The 25,115-nt window shown below is 42.0% G+C and overlaps 1 protein-coding gene across 1 annotated transcript in view; it reads right to left on the bottom strand.

Moving 5' to 3' along the window:
• LOC124750818 overlaps positions 1 to 25,115 on the bottom strand; it is a 128,050-nt gene that overhangs the window by 78,599 nt on the left and 24,336 nt on the right. The window contains exons 3-4 of the mRNA XM_047248985.1: positions 17,402 to 17,880; positions 761 to 860 (exon numbers count right to left, since the gene is read on the bottom strand). Coding sequence (XP_047104941.1) covers positions 761 to 860; positions 17,402 to 17,880 — 579 coding nt within the window. The remainder of the gene's footprint in view (positions 1 to 760; positions 861 to 17,401; positions 17,881 to 25,115) is intronic.

The following is a 25,115-nucleotide window of genomic DNA, read 5'->3' on the forward strand; positions in this document are numbered from 1 at the left end:
CCCTGAAAACGGGGACAGGATAGATTTGTTTACGCCGTTCGTCTGTGTCATTTGTAATCTTTTTACGGCGTATTTCTGTGCTTCAGCTGATGGTGCCTTGTGATTTTCGAATGGAGATGAGAAATAAGTCTAGCATCTGCATGGGGGAAACCTCTTAAAAATCACATTCAGGCTGGCCGTTATTCCACATCAACGTCCATCGGTCCGCAGCAATAAGTCGATCCTGGTCTGACTAATCATCCTGTACCGCAACGTAATGCTCTAAACCTTAAACTGGAGTTGCTGGTTTAGCATGGGCAGTAAATAAGGCGTTATTATTTTTCAGAATAAGAAACACAAACTACCACTGCGGTACTAGGAGATACTTATTTCGTTATTTGCCTGAAAATCATTATTTCCTTACAGTGCTCAGAACTGTTCTCATAGTCAGCAATCAGTGTTATTTAAATATTACATTGTTTAATCACCAAAACTATTAAATTTTTTTTAAATTTGTGGTAAGTTGCTATGACACCAAACTGCTGTGGTCATCGTTCCCTAGACTTACACACTACTTAATCTAACTTACGGTAGCGGCAACACACACACCCATGTCCGAAGGAGGACTCGAACCTCCGACGGGGAGAGCCGCGCGCAGTGTGGCAATGCGCCTAAGACCGCACGGCTACCCCGCGCGGCACACTATTAATGACTTCAGTTAGTTTACACTAACATTAAAAAGACGAGACATCTTTGTTGGGCATGCTTAAATGTTTCTTACCTCGGACATGGTGAATATTAAGAAGCACACATCCAGCACGTTGGTGAGAAGCAGTACCGACACTGAATAGTCCATAATTGTCTGCAGCAAGCCGACCATCCTGTGTCAGAAGAGGCATGGTTACTGCGACGCTTTCCCACAGTTTTAAATGACTCGAAATATGTGCCACAAACTGTACACATTCAGACAAATTGTGATTGTCACCACTTACGTTTGACACAAACAGCACACAGCTCAAGAGAATTTTGTATGTAACGTGGAATGTACGATTCCGGCAAGCAATTGACTGTCTTCTCTCAGGAGTTATGTCCGATGTAAGGATTGTAGAGGGCAAAATAAGTTGGCTACACGATGAAGAAGTTTCATGAAATCGTTGCTGTTGCTTTCTAAGAGTGAATCGTGAATGAACGTGGGACCCACGTTTCGAGTATGAAATTTAGAAGACGCTAGAAATCCTGACCTCTGCATTGAGAGGCGAATGTCAAATACGAATGTACAAGAACATCATACGACAGTCAAGAACTGGCCTTCAGATTGAACCAGAAGACTACACCAAATAGGCTACAACTGCACAGTTAAACGAAATTTTCATGGAGAGGAGCCAAAGTAAATGCCTTTGCAACCGTCCAACGAAAATCAAGCTGTGGAAAAACTTGTAAATTCCAACATCGACAGAGAGATTTGTTGTCGATTGATCGTAGGTGAATCACAAATTCAGATAGATACCTTTTGAGGTGTAAAACGGTTTTACAGATACAGCGCTCTGAAATTACTGCGAGAAGAGCACAGGTTGTGCTCGCGAATTTACAGTCGGGCGAGCATTTTCTTACAATTCTTTAAGATGACTCATTGCTCTATAAAGGATACTAACGTGATTTAATTATGTACCTTTTTTTTCAAATGTTTCAAGGTTGTGTAAGCTTCAGCCAGGAGAATAACCAAGAAAGAAACGCACGACGTATTGGCACTAAAATAACCGTCAATTTTCAGTGTAGAGAAATCCGAATTTGTTACACTGCTGCATATGAACATTTCACTGATGGAACCACAAGACAGCATGATAAAGGCATGAGTAGGTATAAAATGAACCATTTCGTAATTCAGTATATTGGAAGTCCCGACCGCAATTTTAAAAAAACTGAAAATAAATAATTAATTCACTTCAGCTCACAAAGCATATTTTCATGCCTTTTTAATTTTTAAATTAACGCTTTAAGCGAGCGTCTCTTTTCGTTTCGTCATTAACGTAATTACGTAATCAAATCACGGCAACAGCTTGTTGTCGATATAACTGTGAGTCTTTTGTGTTGAAATTCGAAATACGTAATCACTAAATGGCGTTTCTGATGACATTGTCACAGAGCTAAGCCATCAGCTTTCAATTGTCATAACAACAGTGGCACATTTTGCGGTGCAAGCCTCCTCATCTTAAAGTCCTCATTCACAATGTGATTTTGTGACTTAACCTGGAAGACATAACATGCACCGCAACCTGTCTTCGCAGAAAACAGTGGAAATGAGCGCATGGCATCGTTGGCCTGGAGGACCCATTCGGGGTAGGTCGGCCGCCAAGTGCAAGTGTTATTTCAGTCAATACCACATTGGGCGACTTGCGCGCGGGGGAAGCGGATGAAATGGTGATAAGGACAACACAGCACCCATTCCTAGAGCAGTCCGCCGGAATCGAATCCGGGTCCGCTTGCATGGGAGGCTAGCACGTAACCACCCAGCTAAGTAGGCGGCCGTCTTTGCAATATAATCGCTCGATATTTCTCTTGTTAATTGCCTGTCAGCTAGGTCGTCCGAAGTCGCTTGAACACACACGCTGCATTGCTCTCAAGTTGTAGGAGTCCTTTCCGTCTTTAGTGAAAATATAACATAAGAACAGCCGTAGATTATTTCAGTCAAATTCTTCTGGGTGTGTGATATGATAAAACTAACGACGTATTGGCTGCTATCGCAGGCAGCTACCACGAAAGTGTTTTGTCATACACAAGGTAGTGACACATCAAGAAAAAGAAATTGAAAAGTTAATACAATATATTGCGAAATAATATTTTTTTCAGTGTACGGACAAACGTTATGAAATATCATTGTTAATATGTCAGCTACTGAAAAAGCCTGAAACACACGTGGCCAATCTAATGGCACAAACAATTTCTCTAATATACTACAGCTACTTTAACATGCCTACCCATATGATATTTCACATCCATCTAGACAGTTTCTGATGTTGCTGAGCAAAAGGCACACAATAATATAGAAATTTTTAAATGAAAACACCGCCAAATGACTGTATTGTTGTTATTTAACTACGACCTAAGTTTCGGCCCATTATGCCATTTCCTAGTGAATGACTTCATTTCATTAACATATAGTGCGATGTGTTCGTTTACAAACCATATCCATCTCTTTCTTGTGCGAAAAGCATCTGCTTAAAAACACTAATACACAATAAATACATTAAGCATTATATTACACTAAAGAGCCAAAGAAACTAGTGTAGGCATGCACATTCAAATAAAGAGATAAGTAAACATACAGACTACGCCGCTGCGGTCTGCAACGCCTATATAAGACAACAAGTGTCTGGCGCACTTCTAGATCGGTTACTGCTGCTACAATGGCAAGACATCAAGACTTACGTGAGTTTGAACGTGGTGTTACAGTCGACGCACGAGTGATGAGACACAGCATCTACGAGCTAGCGATGAACTTGGGATTTTCCCGTACGACCATTCCACGACTGTACCGTGAATATTAGAAATCCAGTAAAACATCAAATCTGCCATATCGCTGCGACCGGAAAAAATCCTGCAACAACGGGACCAACGACAACTGAAGAGAATTGTTCAACGTGACAGAAGTGCAACCCTTCCGCAAATTGCAGCAGATCTCAATGCTGGTTCATCAACAAGTGTCAGAGTGCGAACCATTCAACGAAACATCATCGATATGGGCTTTCGGAGCCTAAGGATGGACGTGTACTGGTATGGAGACAATCTCATGAATCCATGGATCCTGTTCAAGCTGGTGGCGACTGTGTAATTATGTGTAGAGTGTGCAGTTGGAGTTATATGTGCCCCTGACACGTCTAAATACGATTCTGACCGGTGACACGTACGTAATCATGCTGTCTGATCACCTCATCCATTCATATCCATTGTGCAATCCGGCGGACTTGGGTAATTCCAGCAGGACAATGCGACACCCCACACGTCCAGAATTACTACAGAGTGGCTCCAGGACTGCTGTTCTGAATTTAAACACATCCGCTGGCCACCAAACTCCCCAGACATGAACATTACCGTTCATACCTGGCATGGCTTGCAGCATGCTGTTCAGAACAGATCTCCATCCCCTCGTACTCTTACGGATTTATGGACCGCTCTGCAGGATTCATGTTGTCACTTCCCTCGAGCACTACCTCAGGCATTAGTCGAGTCCATGCCACGTCGGGTTGCGGCACTTCTGCGAGCTCGCGGGGGCCATACACGATATTTGGCAGGTGTACCAGTTTCTTTGGCTCTTCAGTGTGGTATAAGCACTCTTACGGACCTAACGGCATTAACGTGTCAATTGCAGTTGGTAGTCGATGGTTAGAGCGCTGACATCACAGTTACATGTAGTCTGCATAAACCAATTATGTTGGCCACTGATGCAGCGTACATATGAATCGAGACAACTGCTTCAGCGTCAACTAAGGCCTGAAGATGGTGCATTGAAGCGCCGAAACTGGTAGCTACACAATAAATAAGATCATAAGGACGGCTGTAGGTCTCCAAGACCTACAGTCAAAAGGATGGACATACAAAAAAATGGTTGCTGCACGTGTTGGACACAATGTATTAGTGGTATGTCCTGCTCTCAGCAGTGATCTCTGGAACACGCCCACATCTGTAGACTGGGTCCTGGACGTACGCGTAGTGCAGATGCACGTCAAGATCGACGTGCTGTGTAAGCAGCGCTGGCAGATCGAACTTCATCCAAAAACATAATGCGGTCGCATTCTGCACCTTCTGTATCATCAGAGACCACTGGGAACCGTCTGCTTACATCATAATTAAGGTCATGAGGGCCCCTTCCCAGGCTGTGACTGACACCATGACACCGGCAAATATGACAACTCTGGTGACGTGAAACAGTTGACTGGAGAGTGGAATGGAACTCTGTTGTCTTCAGTGATGAACCTGCTCCGACTGTATGCGAGTAACGGAGGTACTCGTTCATGGCGTAGACCTGGTGAGCTGCCTATTACAGAGTCCATTCTCCCACGACACACAGGTTCCATCCCTGGATTCTTGGCGTGGGGGCCATCAGTTACAGCTCGTGGCCTATTATGGCATTTCTCCAGGGTAAATGAAACAGTGCCCACTTGATTGGACAGGCTGTTACCCCGTGCTACTGCCATTTCTTCGACAGGACAGCACATGTCCACATACGACTATTGCTACGCAACGTGCTCTTCCTGGTGTACAAGAAGTGCCCTGGTCAGTAAGGTCAACAGATCGCTTGCCAATGGAACACTTATGTTACATGAGAAAGAGAGAAATTCTCGTTCTCCAGGATGAGAAGCTTAAAACTGCATGCGAGAATAGACGTCTGCGTTGTCGCGGGAGGGGATGCGTTATGTATTGGTGTGACTGTTTGGGCACCCTTCACTGTGACATGTGTGTTTCATGTGGCCTGAATATCTTGTCATATACTCCTTACAATATCTGTCACCTCACTTGTCGACAGAATGACCTTGTCCTTGGACGTGTTGCATTTTTCCCGGCAGTGTATTTGCTGTAATTTCATTGAACCATGATAACTAGAGAAAGGAAAAGTAGCTAAAGTTCCCCTGAAATTCTAAATTACCCCAATGTACGGTCGAGTATGTCGTTCGGTTGCAGTGGTTCGATAAAAATTATTTTCTTTCAAACATGTTCCTATGATGAATGTAGATAATGTCATAAATATTTTAATGAACTTAATTTGATACGAAAATTAATTAGAATGTAGCCTTTAACTTGCATCCGATTGTACGTACCGATGTAAGTTAACAGCCGTGTATCGCCAGCAAAAGCACTTGTCTCCGACATTTGCTGTCATCAACATGATGCCATATGAAACATGCAAATCACCACACTTCGGGTGGGCTGGAACTCATTGGAAGCAGCTTAATGTATAAATTAGCCCACCGAGCCTATTACGACACCGTGAATGATACGCGCTCCTGTGTTTGAATGACAGTGAAATTTACCTTAAAGGCAACGCGGTGAGCCGAAACTGTTTACTGTCACTCACATATATCGACATGTTCAAAAGTATCTAGAGTTCCGCATCATTCAGCTAACAAAATTACAAGGAAAATTATGCTGTTGTTAGGAAAATTTGCTATTTAAAATTAGAATGTAACTTTAAATACTACACAAATTTCATTAAATAAGTGAAGACACTCCGGACTGCACGGGCCGGTCAGGAATCAATCCCGCATATACACGTGATCTTTACTTGTGGTGATTAATGGACAAGTGACATTGTACTACGGCACATAACTCTCTGAAAAAGTAACTGTTTTATGATCATTTTGTATAACAACCTGAAGAATTCGCTCCAGAATATTTCAGCCTTCAGCGGTTTGTGCAATCTTTTGTAACTTCATCGCAGATTAAAACTGTGTGTTGGATCCGTCCCAGTCCGGCACACAGATGTGATCTGCCAAGTAGTTCAGTGCGCTCCAATTCGTCTTGCGCATCAGAGGGGATTGTTGAAGCGGTATACCAGTAACCATGTTTTACTTTCAATTCTACGGTTTAGTTACTGTCCTACGCTCTATGTTGACGTTCTGTGTTATGGATGATTTTCTGTACTCTCCCTTGACATTTCTTAACCTATTCAGCGAATATTCATAGGTCTTGTAACTTTCTCTTGAAACAAGCCATTAAAATCCACAAATTGCTATACAGTTTCATAGTTAGTAAACACGGAACTGTACAATATTTCAGTTAAAGCCACTGAATTCCCTGCAACGTAATTTTAATTTAATCAAACGACGCTCTGTAGCATAGGTCGCTAAAGCATGTTTATATTGTTGAGCTCGCCTTGTAGGTAGCCCCTTTGCAAAACGAATTTTTTTTAAAAAGCTGGAGAAAAATTAACGTTCGACGCCCCGTCGACGACAGGGAAATTAGAGACAGTACAAGCTAGGCTTGGCAAAGGGTGCCGAAGTAAATACTTTCAAAGGAAGCGTGCCTGCATTAATCCTAAACTAAAAGGCAAAATCACGGGAAACCTCAGTCTCGATAGCCATACGCCAGTTTCAACAGTTTCTTAACCAATGCGACACCTTTCTTGGTAGAACCGGTTCGATGCCAGGTGGCGGAGGAAATTTGCGCATCGATGTCTGTAGTCTGCAAGCTCCGTTACGGTGTGTCATGGAGCGGTACTTGAGGCACCACAATCATTTCTCTTCTTCCCAGCTCCACTCGCGAATGGTACGTGGAAAATGGAACTGTTGATTAATCTGTGCGTGAACTCTAATTTCTCGGATTTTCTCGTCGTGGTCAATTCGCAAGACATACGGCGTGATTTCGTATCGATATTACAATTTGCAGGGATGTCTGAGAAGTGTAAATGTATCACTTTGAGGCAACGCCCTAGTTCGAAAAAGACAAAAAATTGTTCAAATGGCTCTAAGCACTATGGGACTTAATATCTGAGCTCATCAGTCCCCTAGACTTAGAACTACTCAAACCTATCTAACGTAAGGACATCACACACATACATGCCCGAGGCAGGATTCGAACCTGCCACCGCAGCAGCAGCCCGGTGCCAGACTGAAGCGCCGAAAGTTGTAAGCGAAAATTGTTCTGCTATATCTGACAGTAGAAATCATGTACTGGCACTGTTGTTGCTGAGACTGTACGGTGGGAAACTTTCAGAGGTGGTAGTACGGACCAAACCAAGAAAAAATATCTAGTAAACGTCGACCCTGAAATGCATGCCTTAAGAGCTACGAGCATTTGTTCGTCTTTGATACTGCGGAAAATCTTTCGCACTGAAGAAGTGCCCATAGCTCTTAAGGTATGTATTTACTATGCACTAAGTGCGCTTGAACAGGATAGCTTTCATACAGGGATCTTTGGATGACAAACCAATGGGACTTTTCTTTAAGATTTCGGCTTATAATCATTTATGAGATGCCACAATAAATACTCGCGTACATTGCTACTTGAACAACACAAACGAAGACTTACTTTGACCAAATTTTTAAAATAAATGCAGCAACTGCAATTGTAAAATTCCTCAGAAATCTTTCAACAGCTGATACCAGTAAACTTTTCAGTTTAGGTAGAACGAATGAACTTCTAATCCTTTGTCAGCAAGAAATACTTCCTGAACGATGAATAAAAGAATTAAAAAAACTTAACAGCAGTGATGTAGACTTTTGAGGAAGTTACTTAAAACATGATCACACCAAAGACAAATACAAGGGAATTGTTTTTTAGCGACACCTGACTTGGTTAGAAATATTTACGAGCAGCTGACATCAGTAATGCACTTAATTTTCAGTAATTCACAAAGTGACTCAATTACAAACAACCGACGGTTTACCCAGGTCACTGCCCGAAATGCAACGTCGTACCCTTTATGATATGGTCAGGTCTAAGGCCTTCGCTCGAATACAGGATCTACAATTAATCAAGTCACATTAACAACGACTAAAGAAATCAAATCGGACGGGGGGGGGGGGGGGGGGGCGGCTTGCTCGTGGCGGCTGCGTACCAGACTGATCTCATATGCACAGGTAAATGCGCCGGGGAGCCACGCCTTGTGCCATGGCGTCTTACAATAAGGATACTCACAAGTTAATCACTATAATAGAGAAAATAGCACTGGTAAGGCAATCGTATAACAAGGTTTTCTTTTTTTCTTTTTTTTTTTTTACAGTAATGCAAAATTTAATATTGAGATAACTGACGGTCGCAATGGCTGGCCATCCATTCGTGAAACTTGAAAATCAGCCATTAAGTCGCTTTACTTTAAACGCGAGCTGAGTTCTTATTTTGCTTAAACTGATGAAAAAAAGGAGAAATAAAAAAAAAAACAGTAAGCTCCACCGTGCAGCTTCTCCTCAAAGTTTTCGAAACACAGTCATGAAGGCGGCACTTGGATTACTCTCTCTTGGCAGTGCATCTAAATAGACCATAACAACACTAACTTCGTAGCAACCAGGAAAGTTAGCTGGCGCTCACTCGTTATGGATCAGCGGACAGCCGCTAAGCTCACGGTGTTCAGGATGATGCGGCCACCACTCTCATCCCGACCCCTTCCTCTGTCCGGGCGCCGGTTGCCGTGTACTACGGTGCACTTCCCCGGCTCGGCCGACAGCTCCAACACTCGTTGCCCTGCTCGAGTAAGCTCAAGTATAAAGCAAGCAAGCAGCCTGGCACACATCAGTCACGCCCTCTATTTCTGCAGGTTTCTGCTGTAAGCCAGACGCCGGCTACGCGCCTGCGCACCACTTACGAAGGCAGTTTCATTCCGTGCGCGCGGTCTCCGCCCACAGTTACCCGATCCAAACACTCCAGCGGCGTTGACAATCGATAGCTCGGCAACGACCGTATCAGTATTTTACAGCCCATGTTTACTAGACTTATTCTCTTGTTTGTCCCATACTATTAACTCTGAAAGTTTCCTACCCTACAATCCTAGCAACAACAGTTCCAATATGTGTATCCCAAGATCAGAGGTATGAAATGATCTCCGCTCATAAATTTCGACTAGGTCGTCATCGGACCAGGGTCCCTTACCTCGAATTGACACATTTACCCTTCCCCACCAGCCCTGTAAGTTTCTAACATCATCGCGGAATCACCCTGTATGTAAAAAGAAAAAAAAACGTTCCTACCCTTTTGGACCACTCATGACCGACCGCCATGTCATTCTCTGCCAATGGCGTTACTGGATGCGGACCGGAGGGTCGCGGGGTCAGGGCACCGCTCTCCCGGCCATTATCCAGCTACTCAGTTGACATCACGAGGTTGAGTGCAACTCGTTCCAGACCTCCCATCTAGTAAAATTCCCTATCGATACTGGGAAACAAACCCAGATGTTCCGCGTACTAGCCACGCATGGTAACAACTGAGCTACCGAGACAGACGAGACGTATGTGGGAAAAGTAATATGTTGCCAGACTATTGTTGGCACACATGCTCTCCGAATGTTCACACTAAACCTCTCCGTGATGCACAACGTCTCTCTTGTAGCATCGACCAAACACTTTGGGTTTCACAATCTCTTCTACTAATTCAGCGTAGTAATGATCCACGACTGGTAGGTAAAAAAATGGGTTCAAATGGCTCTGAGCACTATGGGACTTAACAGCTGAGGTCATCAGTCCCCTAGGACTTAGAACTACTTAAACCTAACTAACCTAAGGACATCACACACATCCATGCCCGAGGCAGGATTCGAACCTGCGACCGTAGCAGTCGCGCGGATCCGGACTGAAGCGCCTAGAACCGCTCGGCCACCGCGGCCGGCGACTGGTAGGTAACATTCAAGAATCTGTTGCATGATGGTTTCATCAATTATTCGTTGTACAAGTGGCGTTCAGTAAGTAGTGACATACATTTTTTATGATACCAGGTTGGTTTTGCCCAAGATTCCAATACACCCTCTCTTTTGGCTACAAAATCCTGTTTTTAAACATAATTCCCGTTCAACGCGAACAGCCTTACTCCACGTTACTAGAAAGGCTTGCGTGCCCACATGGTACTACTCTACCGGTCGACGTCGAAGTCAAGGTATTGTTGCATCAATAACGTCCCCATCATCTATGTACTGCTCCTCGGAGTGCATCCTTCAATGGGTCAAACAGATGGTAGTTACAAGGTGCGAGGTCCGAGCTGTAGTGTGGATGAGGAAGGACAGCCCAGCGGGTTTTGTGAGCTTCTTTCGGATGTGCAGACTTGTTTGAGGCCTTGCATTGTCGTCATGGAGTAGATGTTTATTCGGATTTTTGTTGTGGCAAACACGTTGATACCGTTTCTTCAATTTCCTGAGTTGATCACTACAGTACGATTGAGGCCGTCAACCCCTTCAGAGTCCTGGAAGACCGTCGCCGTCACTTTACTGGCCGAGGGTGCGGCTTTGAACTTTTTCTCCGTAGCAGAGGTCGTTTGGCGCCACTCCATGGAGTGCCGTTTTATTGCCAGCTCGAAGTTATGAACACATTGCCTGCGACGACGTTCGACAAAAAATTGTCACAAACAGCCATGTAACATGCACGCAATTCAGCACAGATGGTCCTTCATTACTCTTTATGGTCTCCTGTTAGGCGGCCGAGGAATCCAACGGGTATAAACCTTTGAGTACCCCAACCGGTGGACGAGTAAGTCAGCACTACCAAAAGAGGCATCCAGTTGTGTTGCGGGGTATCTGACTCTGGTCCGTCTATCACCTTGAATGAGATTATCCGCACGTTCCAACAAAGGAGTCACAGCTGTGTTCGGCCTGCCGGCAACCGAGATTGTTTCCATTATGACAGATGTCCTGCCCAACGACTCACCGTTCTTTTGTTCACTGTCTGGACTTCGTAGACATTCTGCAAGCGCTCATGAATATTTGCGATGCTCTGATTTTCCACCATAAGAAACTTAATGACAGCTGCCTGTTTGGAACGCACATCGTTACACTTTGAAGCTACGTATAACGCCTCCGCCTGTCGGAGTATCTTGAAACTATAAGGGCCGAAACAGAAAAATTGCACGATGTCCCACAACAAAAACTAGATATCCTCAACCTAAACTGTCTGAGGAAAAAAATGTGTTTCATTACTTATTGAACGCCCCTTCTACATACAAGGGGAACAGGAACTCCACCAAGAAACTTGCAGAAGTGTTAGTACGGGCCAAAAAAGAAAAAAAGTGTAGTAAGCATGGTCTCTAAAATGCCTACTTTAAGAGCTATGAGCATTGTTCAGTGGAAAAGGTGTGTTTCGCAGCCTGAAGATGGACAACTGTTGATTCATCTTATGACATGTACTTTACCGACTGTTACTTAGTACTGAATAATCTGTCGAACGAGTATCTCATTAACCACTTCTGTCCTGGATTAATTACATTTTCTCAACAGTATTTCAGTGTATTTCCGAGTGTCATATGATTTTCCTACAAGGTTTATGGTGATCATTCCACTTTGAACACTCCGGACTGGATGAAGAAGAGGTAGTAACGAAAAGTTCCTGATCTTCAGACTTTACGCCAGTCTCCCGGATTAATTTGCATATTTCTCTGCAGTACCCCGTGAACTATGGGCATGTGACACTCTATTGATAGCGATAAGTTCGTGGGATGGAGACGTTTAACTCTGTAGCCACCTTGACAAAGGCTGTGTAACGGCATCTGGTATCTCCCTCTCCCTTTTGTCTTCAAATAACACAAACTCTACACCACGCTCTACATAACACCCATTGCAGTCAGCTATAGTAAGAAGATACCCATGAGACGCAACTGCCAGTCGCCGTGAGAAAGGGTCAGTCGTGGGCGAATTAAGAAAACTCTTTCCAATTAGACGGCTCGGGGTCTCACAGCTAACAAACAAACGCTACTAATTTTTGGTTTGTGAGCTTTTTCCAGAGTACGGCATGCAGTACATTACACATGTTTACCTATATTCAGGTTTTACTGCTGTAGAGATTTTCAAATGAGATTATACGTACATCGTCCAGCAAGTTATGAAATGGATCGTAGGGAATTCTTCACAACGCATTATAAAAGTGTCGTACAATATTTACTATTTCCAGAGAGTTGTATGCCACACGTTAGCAAATTTCTTTTACAGAACAATACACACTTCATTCCAGTGACGACTTGAAATACATGCATTAATTCATCTGAAATGCCCTAAAAAACTCCATTTAGGCAACCTCATCAGATATTCTCGGAAGAGTCATTTTTATCGACAAGAGAGCAAGACGTTGATTTCATTGTGCAGTTATTCGGCAACTTAATAATGTGGAAATGCAAAAAATGTATTTCGGTGGGGATTTCAATAAAAACACGGGAACAATCTTTTGAGCATTTGTTGCTAGTTTCCGATTTTAGGATCGTTTCCGGGTTACTATTGAGAATACACTGGTGTGCGAAACGTAAGGACGAAAGTAACTTTCGCGTGACGTGTCAGTGCCAAGTAATTTCGTTCGATGAAACTTGGACCACACATTGAAAGAACTGCAGCTGCGTAGCACGAAAGGTAACTGAAAGACACAGCCAATAAGACGAACGGATATGACACTTTCGTTCAGAGACAATAATTACACTGAAGTGACGGCGATTCACGATGGACCCCTAGACATTACAAAATGTTTCTAAGGAAATCTCGTGGTAGTGGGTTCCATTCCTCCATCTGCACGATTTATAACTATTGTGTGTTCGCTGGTGCATGCGGACATGCTATAGTACTTCGACGGAACACATCGTACACGTGCTCGGTGGGATTTAAGTCGGAGAAATAGCAGGCCAGTCCATACATTGCACATCCTCTCGTTCGAAGAGTTGCTCCTCCTCCGTTGTTCGATGCGGTAGCGCTTTGTCATTCATGAAAATGAAGCCCCGGTGGAATGCACCCCTGAAAAAAAAGACCAGCGTGTCTCCCTTGTTCAAAGACCAGCGAGTCTGCCTTGTTCAAAGATTTGCAGGTCGGTACGCTTATGCATCGTTATGCCTCCCCGCACCATGACACCTGGATCACCTAAGTGCTCAAGGTTGATAATGTTCCTCTTATCATATGACAGTATGTTCAGCATTGTCGAACACGACAGTTCCCGTGTCCACGTGATATGGTGTGGGGAGGCACAATGTTCCATGGACTTCTCCAAATCTTTGAACACGTAAAACTCAACTAGCAATATTATTTTGACACTCTACTCCTTCCCCATGTGCCTTTCTTCAGGAGAGCGTCAGACCCTGATATCATTTTATGGATGAAAATACGCTATCACATCGAACAGCGCTGGTGGAGAAGCTCTTGGAATGAGAGGACACTCGAAAAACTGACTGGCCTACTCGTTCCCCCTCCCCCCCCCCCCCTCCCCAACTTAAATCCCAGACAGCAAATGTGGAATGCATTAGGGAGGCATATTGTAGCACGTCAGATGTAGCAACAACCATCCAACAGTTTTCAACTGCGATGATGGAGGAACGAAACACACTATCACAAGAACTCCTTACCAGTCATGTCGTCAGCATTTGAACACGTCTGCAGAGCATGCATTGCCACCCGTGGTGATAATACGCCCTATTACCAGCCATTTCTCGCTTTTTGACACGTCCATCGTGAATCGCGTTGACCCAATTGTCATTACTACCTTTGAATAGACGTATCGTTTCTGTTCGTCTCAATGTGTATTTTCTGCAGTTATCGTCTGTACTATATTGTACCATTTATTTCTGTCTATGTTCCAGTTTCATCGAGCTATGTTACTTGGTAGCGCTACTCATACGAAAGTTAATGCGTCCTCAAGTTTTGAACTCCAGTGCGATTTATTCTTTTTTTTGTTGTTGAGGTTTCTTTCACTGTTGTTTATAGGAATTCTTTTTCTCCTTTTAGTGTGAGAAAGTTTGCAAAAGTGTTTGTGATACACCCTGTGGAGATGAAGGTAGCACAAAAAGGAAAAGAAAAATTAACTCGCAGAATTAATAGTGTTTCACCGTGAAATAATGTACTCGGTGCAGCCAAGTAAAAATTCAGACACCTTCCGTGGAAAGCAAGAAGCAGAGGAGGAAATCGGGTCAAGCCATAATAGCCAGGCGGAATTTCAGCAAGAGGAGTCTGCTGATATTGCAAGTATTACGGGCGCACCACGAGCTAGTTACCTCTCCTCGTAGCCAGACTGATCAGTCAGGGAACCAAATTACGGACGCAGCAGAAATACACAGCAGCCACGACCCGGAAAGCCTGATTCCCCATACCCAGGCTGCCTACAATAGATTATTTTCTATTAATAATGTGTAACTCGGTGACGAACTTTCAGCTCTACAAGAGACAGAAGATAGTTTATAAAGAGTGTCATTTAGAAAGTAGACATCTCAATATAAAAGTCCAAAGCATTCACATTTAGGGTCAAGCACCCCGAGATCCAAATTTTTTATAGATAATAAGCTACTAGAACAAATGTGGGAAATATTATATCTTATCAGAGGGATCGAGACGTGACTGAAGATTATGAAGTTACTAACCATCTCTTAAAACGGTCATTATAAAAACTTTGAAGGCTAAATATCAATGGAACACAATGCTAATTTTACACTGAGAAGCTAAAACTTTATGACCACTGACCATCGCGATGTTCGATGCCTCCTGGAGGCGTTGCTCGTAAGTGACGGGCTAACAAAAGTATGTAAGCGAAGCAGAGATAGACGGGGGATCACCCGAGCGAAAATATGGACTGCAAATGGGGAAATCCACTGAGATAAGTGACTTTGACAAAGGGCAGATTATTATCACGCGTAGCCTGTGAACGAGTACCTCGGAAACGGAAAAGCTGGTCGAACGTTCGTGTGCTATCGTCGTAATCACCTAGGGAAAGAGGTACAAGGACAGCGAAACCTCCACTAGGCCTCTTCACACGACGTACGGTTCGGCGTTTTGTCTGCTCTGTAAAGAAGGATAGACGGTGATCTGTGGCATCTGTGACGAAAGAGCAGACTGCTGGTGCACGCACGAGTGCATCGAAGCACACTGTTCACACGTACATTGTTGAACATCGAGATCCACAGCAGATCACCCCTAAATGTCCACAACTTAACCCAACGGCATTACCAATTGCGATTGCAGACGGCACGGGACCGTCGAGATTTGACCGTCGATCAATGGAAACTTGTCGGCTCTTCCGGTGAATCAAAGTTTTGCTGTACCAGGTCTATAGTCGTCTCCACAAACGCCGTTATGGAGCTGAAAGGGCGCAGGCTGGTGGTAGCAGTTTTAAGCTGTAGAAGACATTATTCTGCGATTGCACGAGACCTGTGGTATTAATCGAAGACACGCTAACAGTTGCGAACCACCTGCATCCCTTCATGCTTGGTGTCTTCCCCGACGGCGATGTCATCTTTCAGCAGTGTAACTGTCCATGTCTCGCAGCCAGAACGGTGATACAGTAGTTTGGAGCATTATAATGAACTCACACTGAAATCTCATCAACCTAATCCGCCTGCTGAAAATCCTATGGAACCTGTGTGGATCGCTATCGGGCGGCGAGTACGCAAATCAGCGGCTCGTTATTTACGCGAATTACATGACCTGTGCATAGACATCTATTGCCACATACTTCCACAAACCTACCAACGACTGCCGGATCGAAGCAATTAAACATTTGGGCATAATGTCTTGGCTCATCAGTCTACAAAACTGTGATGCTTCTAAAATTGTAGTCGCGTTCTGAAACTTGGACATTCTTCAATACGCCAACTCAAATAACGACGATCAAAACATGTAATCCCTTAGTTCACTTTCAAAATGGCGTCACAAGAACTACAAATGAAATCATTGATAAAGACTATCATAAGAAAAGCGTATACTATGGTTAAAGAAGGAAGATTTTCCAAAAAGTAACAACATATCCATCTGTTAAACGAATGCAGACAGACAAATAGAGGAGAGTTTTGTACCTAAAGAGAAGTGTACCTAGGAACACATGGTGCTTTTTGATATAGTAATTAATTTTAGATCTCCTGAAACAAGCATTACACATCCCCATAAGCAGTTTCCGCTATTTTCTTTAGCTTTTATTGTTACTAGACGTGGGTTTGCGGTTTGTGGAGCACTTGTAAATATTTCACGTTCTACACAAGTAACTGCTGTATAACATAGTAACTGAAGCTATTTGGAATGTGTTGTTAATTCGTCACGTACAGAATTTTATAGTGAGTAAAACTGCTATAAATTTTTGGAACTACTTTCACAGGGTGTCCCAGGAGGAGCGGTTAGTATTTAGGGATATCACAAGAACGATCATTTGAAGCAAAAGACTTCATGTGGGAATATGCACTTTTCCGAATGATTTCCGAGACAGAACACGTCTAACGAGTACCGTTTATTTTCTGCTTTATGAAGAGATTGACACAAAGGAAGAATTCGTGACGACCTACGTCAAATCAACCAGAAGACTGAAGATTCAACAAACAACCAAAAAACATATAGCCATAACTGAGTTCGTTCATTGATGGTTGTATTGTGTGCAACGCATTAAAATGTAGAAGAAAATTTCAGCGCCGGCTATAGAGATAAAAAGTTTGAGTTTAAAGTATGATTGCAAACCGAAATAGAAGATAAACCTTTCTTACATTGTTGATCATTTGATGACATCCGACAGTCAAATCTTGGTGAAAGTGTGGTAATTCGCAAGAAGTTCATTGAGTTTATTCTGTTGTTTTGTATGTGGAAACTAGATGGTGTTTTTCTCCTCCACCATAATGCTCCGTCATTTGCCACAGCAAGCGCGTGCACTGTATTCCATACTAAACAAGCGGCATGTCAAGATGCAAGTGTCATTTTTTTTTAACTTCGGCATGCTTTAATGCGCCATAAATGACTTACAAAATCAAAAGACTGGTGAGAAATTAGAATTTGCAAGTGGTACAACCTAGTACTTACTTGATTATAATTTGGTGGTGCTGTATAATTTCAATTAAATCAGAATAGTTCTTCTCCGTGATTGTTGCTTGGGGGTTCGACAAAGAAACTCCGCCTTCATTCTGTCCGCTGTTAATGACGTCAGAAAAGTTGTGCTGTTGCTCTCCAGCGTTCTTAACCCTGAAAACGACTTCCTTCTCGTCGGGTGACGCGACCCTCCCCACCACTGAAATATTGTTGTTGAGAACCTGCAGCTCGGCGACAATCATTAGCGTGAGGTGGAAGAAGAGCGTGTCCACACCGAGCATAGCCCCCGCTGTTGCCACGGCGCACAGCACCTGGGCCAGGTAGATGAGTTCATAGGTCGGGGAGAGCTGCATGTCGATGGGTAACCAGATGGGGATCGGTGTTGGCCAGTCGATGTTCGTCGATCCAGCCGTAAACACGCGGAACGGCACCGTCACGAAGAGCCAGGCGATCGAGGATACCACGATCATGACCTGAAAGAAGAAGTTTCATTTGTGTTAGACGTTGTCATCCTAAAGATAAGAGCCTTCTTTCAACGACTATACTAAAGACACTGATACACGGATACCATAGTTTCGTTATAGTGATAAAAGTTACTCCTTGTTTGTGTCTGTTGCGTTACACTTCGACTATACTGCAATTCGCATAATAATATTTGATTAAGTAATTCATTTACAGCGCAGGTAGTTCAAGCAAAAATGTCAGATCGTGACACAATTATCTGGAATTCGCTAGCAACAAACGTGAAATATCATTTACTGTACTGCATAAGAAATAACACATTTCTTCAATACTTACGGCAACTGTACTCATATTTTATTTCCTTTCATTTATTTATTTATATAAGTTGATTTGATTAGGGCCATCAGACCGTCTCTTACATCGGAGCCCAGTCTCAAATATACAGTGACATCACAGTTAGCTAAGAAATAACAACATTAATATGACGAATAGTACAAAAATGATCTGACTGTCTATAGAGACAATGTGAATTCTTTGAACTGAATGATAAATAATAAAATTAATAATGGCAGTACTTCTACCACAATAATTCTACTACTACTACTGCTGCTGCTGCTGCTGCCGCTAATAATAGGGGAAGTTACGGTTAACTCGACCTATATTTGAAAATATATGAAGATAGGAACTGTTCTCGAAAGAACAGATACCATTGATGACAGTGCAGCTTCTCTACAATAAATGATAATTAATTGAAACCCTCAGATGCCGACAGGTGTTGTTGATACACCTCGATGGGGACAGCTGAAAATATGTGCCCCTCCGGGGACTCGAACCCGGGATCTCTTGCTTACATGGTAGACGCTCTATACATCTGAGCCACTGCAGCAACAGTGCGACTGCAAGGACTTATCCCTTGCACGCTTCCCGCGAGACCCACATTCCTTCCGCTGAAATTTTACTTGAAAACCGGGCCTTTATAAAATTTTTAATCTGGAGAACAACATATGCAAAGATTACAGGCGCTTTCACATTTGCAGTGTCTCACACAGATTTTACAAAACTGGAGAAGAACTTCGATCCTACTTTCGAGCCGTTTAATCCCACTGGATGGTTTCACTTGACCGTATGTCAGGATTAACTAGATCTCTCCGCTAAATTAATGAATTAAAGGACCCTAAAGATAAAAATTTACCGCAACAACATTAGTAATAATGCTAAGCAAGCCTTTATCAGTATATTAATGAAAACTATCTCGGAAATAATAAAACCAGTGCTCACTGAGTCTACGAGATCAACCTGGGACCTAATAATATTTTCATAGCGAGTCGCAGTGCCATGTATTGGGTTAGGTTGTTCCGCAATTATTTCATCTCAAGCAGCTTCAAATTTTGTAGCAGAAATATTTCTCTTAAAAAACTTTTACTTCACATCCATCATCGTACATTTTATTCACTTCAGCAACGTAACTGCCACCATTGTACTGTAACTATAAACATCTCCTTTCTTCTCTGTTTCAACATTTATGTCACCACCTTGGTACAGGTCAGCATCAGAGGAATCAATGTACAGGACATCAACAGAATTTGCAGTTTTGTTGATGCACTCTTCCAGTATTTGGCGTTTGACTGAAGGATTTACTGCCACGAGTTTCCATTCTTTCCCTACCTTGTTGTTTTCCTTGCACCAGTGTTAGGATATGACCACACTTGACAGTATATGTAATATCTGTTTGCTTATCTTCCTACTGATGCTCAAGATTCGCTACATTGTCATCTGCACGTTTGTCTGCATCTTCTCCCATTGAGTCATTTGCTGTCCGTTGCTGAATTAGCAGAAGTCTATCCATTGCACAAGATGACAAATAAATCTTGTTCGGTAAATATGTTCGGATTGAAAAGTTCTGTTCCACTGACGTTAAAGATTAGATTAGATTAGATTTACTTTCATTCCAATTGATCCGTAGTGAGGAGGTCCTCCAGGATGTGGAACATGTCAGAAAAACAACAATACATGACAAATATTTACAACTAAAACAAATAAGCTAATGTACCATTCCACAGGTCCCAAGTGGAATGATCGTCATTTTTTAATGAACACTAAGAGTCATTTTACAAATACTATTGCACTGAATTTAAAATAAAAAAGTTTTTTATTTATTTATAAGGTAAGAAACATGTAATACAACTACTGTAATACTTATTTACAATGAACACATTACTGCACTGAAATGGTGCAGAAGTTAGATTATACTTACACACTTACACACACACACACACACACACACACACACACACACACAAATTTTCAGTGAACACATTACTGCACTGAAATTGTGCAGAAGTTATGTTGTACTTATATACAAATCAGTTGGTTTTCCTAAGAAATTCATCAATGGAGTAGAAGGAGTTGGCCACCAATAAATCCTTTAGGCTTCTCTTAAACTGAATTTCATTGGTTGTTAAGCTTTTTATGGCTGCTGGCAAGTTATTGAAAATGTGTGTTCCTGAATAATGCACACCTTTTTGTACAAGACTAAGTGACTTTAAATCCTTGTGAAGATTATTCTTATTTCTAGTATTGATTCCATGAATTGAGCTGTTGGTTTGAAAAAGTGATGTTGGAGACCGTAAATACCGAAGGATATGCTACACCTATTAGTCCTATATGCTAACTCTGGGGACACTGACAGGTTTTCCTGTGAAATTATCCGTTATATTCATTCACCAGCAACTTTCTAGGCTTAACTGAACTAGTTTACTTAACCCCAAACTTTAATGGATCAGTTACAGCCACCTACAGTTTGTCAACAATCTTCAAAATGGCAGGAAAACAGCTCTATGTACAGATTGTATTTCTTGGAGTATCATACAGCAATGAACACTGAATTTAACTCAAACAAACAAAATTGCTTACTATTACTAATTAAAATTTCTGAGAATTTGTTAGATGCGAAGAAATAAACTCTTACCAGTGGATTTCACTTTCATATACACTGCGTATCTACGAATCCGGCCGACGTACAGCAGCCATATAAGTGCAGAAAACATCATTTCCGAGATTTCTACTTGAAATTTAGCCGTGGCCAGTGACGCAACAATACAGCAAGCACCTTCATCAGTTCCTTATAGTCAGATAATTTCCAGTACAATCAGGCAACCGGTCTCTGATTCCAACATCTTTGCCAATGCCGATATTACTTTGTCTCAGGACACCCAAACTACCAGTTTATTTCCGCTCAGTCTAACGATTTGGAAAATTCGCCTCAGTCTCCTAATAATGTCACGAACAGTACACAAATTTTTCCAGAAAACACAGCATGTAATGTAAACAGAATTAAAAAATCAGTTTCGCAACCAGAAATTCCTTTAACTGATACAGACATTAAACTCATGTTTCAACAACACAGCATATAATGCAGGCACAATTAAACAATCAGTTTCTCAACCAGAAATTCCTTGTACTAACACAGGTGTTGAAATCATGTTTCGAAATATTACACAGCAGAATATCCAACAAACCCTACAACTCAGACAGTAAAACGAACAAAACATTCAACTGCTCGAACAGGATGAACAGCAAATTGAAGAGAATGTAAAAGAATTCTAACATTTTTAGACAAAAAACGAGAACAACACGACGGACTACTCGAACACACTTTTACTACAGGCTTAACACGCTGTTCAATTGCAAATCGAAGAGAGAGCGAATGAACAGTCAGATTTAAAACAACAGTTTACGCAACGACAGACGGTAGTTGACGAAAAATTACAAAACATTACAGACGATCTCGAAATAGACACAGTTTTATTGATTACTATGATGGATAAGAAAGTTCAAAATGTTCTGGTCACTAAGGTCCACAAAAAGACGCAACTGCAGTACCGGAAGATCAAACACATTCTATCCGACATGCATAATGTCAGAGAGCACTTGCTCACGGCACAATCCGAAACTGAGGATCTTGCAAATAATATTGCACAAATTCAGCAGCGTACTGACAATTCCGACTCAACCGGCAAATTTTGCGGAATCGTGAGAATTTCAATCCGTCCAACGAGCTATCTAAAATCAATCAATTGTGAACGACAGACGTTAGCAGAAGACATGGTGCATAAATTCTGAGATTGCAAACATTAACACGAAGCTTTCTTCGTCTAATTTTACGCCCAACCAGCCTCCATATTTTAATGAACACGCCTCGTCGCAACATCAACAATCGGTCCCACTCAGAAGTGAGAGTAACTTTTCTTTTTACAAGGGCTTCTCTCATTCAGATTTTAATGACGAAAATTTTGTAATTTGCCGAGACATAACGAATTTGACTTCACGCATTCGCAAGTTCAAAGTTTTTCGAAATAGTGCATATGACTGAATCCATCAGTTTACTTATTCTTTATCACCTCAATGGCCGGTAACTAGCAAACTGGAATTAATATGGAGCCAAGTAGACGGCGAACCAGCCATGAGAATGCGGCCAATTGGGTGTCAGTGCTATTCGCTGGAAGAGCTTCAAAACGCTTTTCTAGACGCATATTTGTCAGACACAACACAACGGTGCGTGAAACATAAGCTTCTTAGTTTACCACATTTCCACGAGTCACAATATGCAATCATCAAACAATTTTTTGAATACATGGTACAGCAAAACCAATACTTAACGGATCCGTGCAGTCCATCCGTTCTTATACAATATTGTATCTTAAAACTGCCGAAATCTTTACGCATTCCTTTACTGGCTTGTCTTCAAAAAGATAACACCAATCCATTTCGCGATGTCTTACAGCTTCTCGAAATTGATGATTCGCACAATTCACAGCGAAACAATTTTTCTTCACGTAATAACCAAAACGGACATGACAGCCGTAATTGGAGACTACGAAATTCTTTTTACAATTCGGATCATCGCCGTGGTAACAATGGGCCGAATTACAATCATCAGAATCACCATGCCAACAACCAGTTTTCAGGTAATACAGGCCAAACCTGGAATCATCGAAACTATCAGCAAGAACAACCTCTCCCGTAATTGTTTTACAGCAGGATAATTTTGGCAACAGTTTTACGCACAGGAACAACAACTGGCGAAATAACACACAACGACCGTACCGTAATAATTATTACAATCAGCGAAATTTCGGCCAAGTCACCCGGAGACTTGTTTCCATTCACCACAACAATCTTACAACAATTCCGAAGCGCAAATACCAGTGCTCATAATTGAATTGCCAGCAAAAACTCGCAAAAACGAAAAAACAGTAGAAATCAATAATCACTAGCCGACCAATATCCGACCCATGTCCAACCTGTGATTATACAAGACTCCATGCTTTCTCAGTATATTACTGAAAATTTTATTTCCTTCCAAGACATTAGGGACTCCCTACTACAGGAAAAAGAAGAACCTCGAAAACATATTTTTCATCTAGTTGTTAGCATTCAGATAGGCAACAATAAGTTAAATGAAGTTCTTAATTCCTGCTCTCCTGTATCACTGATCAGCGATTCCGCTTTCAAGAAATGTAATTCTGATGACAGTTGTCTGTCATTAACTTTACATTAAACAAAGATTACAGGTACAGTTTCTGGCAAATGAGTGGATGTCCAACTACAAACTGCCTTGGAATTTCCTGTTCAGGGACATTCATTTTTCGCCAACTTCCGAATTGTTTCCCTTCTTACTACCGAAATAATCCTCCGCTTCGATTTCTTAAACTGAGATAAAGCAATCCTACACTTCAAAAAATCCTGCATTTCCCTTCAAAAAGATGACATTCCCAGCGCTTTGCATTTTGAACATAATGTGTCTATGGAAGAATATGATACCAGTCTATTAAATTTCTTAACGTCAAGCAAAAATACGAACTGGTTTACATTACACTTTACTTCAGCAGATACCTACCCTGTATTCTTCAGACGAACAGTCGCAATCTGACATCTTACAAAAGTTGGCACCAGTGAGGAAGCATCCAACCAAGACAAATTCCAATTAGAACAAACATTAACTAAACACCCATGTTTTTAACAATGTTCCTGGTATCATTCGTGGATTCCGATATGAATTTCAAGCTCAACGGCATATTTTTGTTGCCTGGCGTTAATTATTACTCTCTGCGATACAGACCAAGTACAAGAAAAAACTGAGTCTATGTCATGTGAAGGCAATATTGAACCAGCCGCCATTCCTTATACCAGCTCACTTCATGTTGTACATAAAAAAGACGGACCTCTTCGAGTTTTGCTTTACTCGCAACGGACTAACGACACCAATGCTCAACACCATATCTCCAGAAACAGATCGACCTCAGATGTTAGATGAATTACTGCAGAAATTTTGTGACATTACTGACTTTTCTATACTACACTTTAAATATGATTTTGAGTTGCATCCCAACTGCCGCAAACACACCGTCTTCCAGTTCTTCGGTATCTGTTACCAACTTTGCAAATTATGATTCACCTCAAAGATTTCTTCAGAAGCCTTCATTTGGGGTTAAATTCCAATCTACCATAAGACCTAAAGAACAGAATTACAAAATACGTTGACAACATTCTTATTGCAGAGAAAATTTCACAACAACGTAACAACCCTTTGGACTCCTTTTTGCAGACATTTGCAAACAATGGCGTTACCACCAACCTACAGAAATCTGAGTTCAGCAGAACAACTATCAAATTTTTATGCCACATTATTTCCATTTTGATACGCAGCCGGATCCAGACCATCTCCAAACCATTTGTGACATTACAGTACCAAAAAATAAACGCCATGTTACTAGTTTTCTTGGCCTAATTAATTTCTTTTCCCGTTTTATTCACTACAAAGCCTTGAACACTCCCAAATTATGGGAATTAACCGGCAAAAATACAAACTCGACTTGGGACGAGCACATATAAAAAGAATTCGACTCACTTAAACAAGCCTTGTTAGAAGCACCTCTGCTTTCCCACCCTGACCTTTCACGGGGCTTTTGCGTCCTCTCAGACACTTCAAAGGCAGCTACTGTAGTACATCTTTTCCAGGAAGTTGAAGAAAACGACATTAAAGTCATTAAAACATTGCATTTGGCAGCTGTGTTCTTTCACCAGAAGAACGTAATTATTCCATCACAGAACTGGAAGCACTAGCAGATGTTCAGGCTTTCCACAAATTTCGGTACTTTTTACTGGGAAGACACAACACAGCTTATACCGACCATTGCGCATTGAAGTTTACGATGTCTGCCAAATTATCGCGCTATCTGTTGGC

The sequence above is a fragment of the Schistocerca piceifrons genome, chromosome 1, assembly GCF_021461385.2.
Source record: "Schistocerca piceifrons isolate TAMUIC-IGC-003096 chromosome 1, iqSchPice1.1, whole genome shotgun sequence".
In the NCBI taxonomy this organism is placed as follows: domain Eukaryota; kingdom Metazoa; phylum Arthropoda; class Insecta; order Orthoptera; family Acrididae; genus Schistocerca; species Schistocerca piceifrons.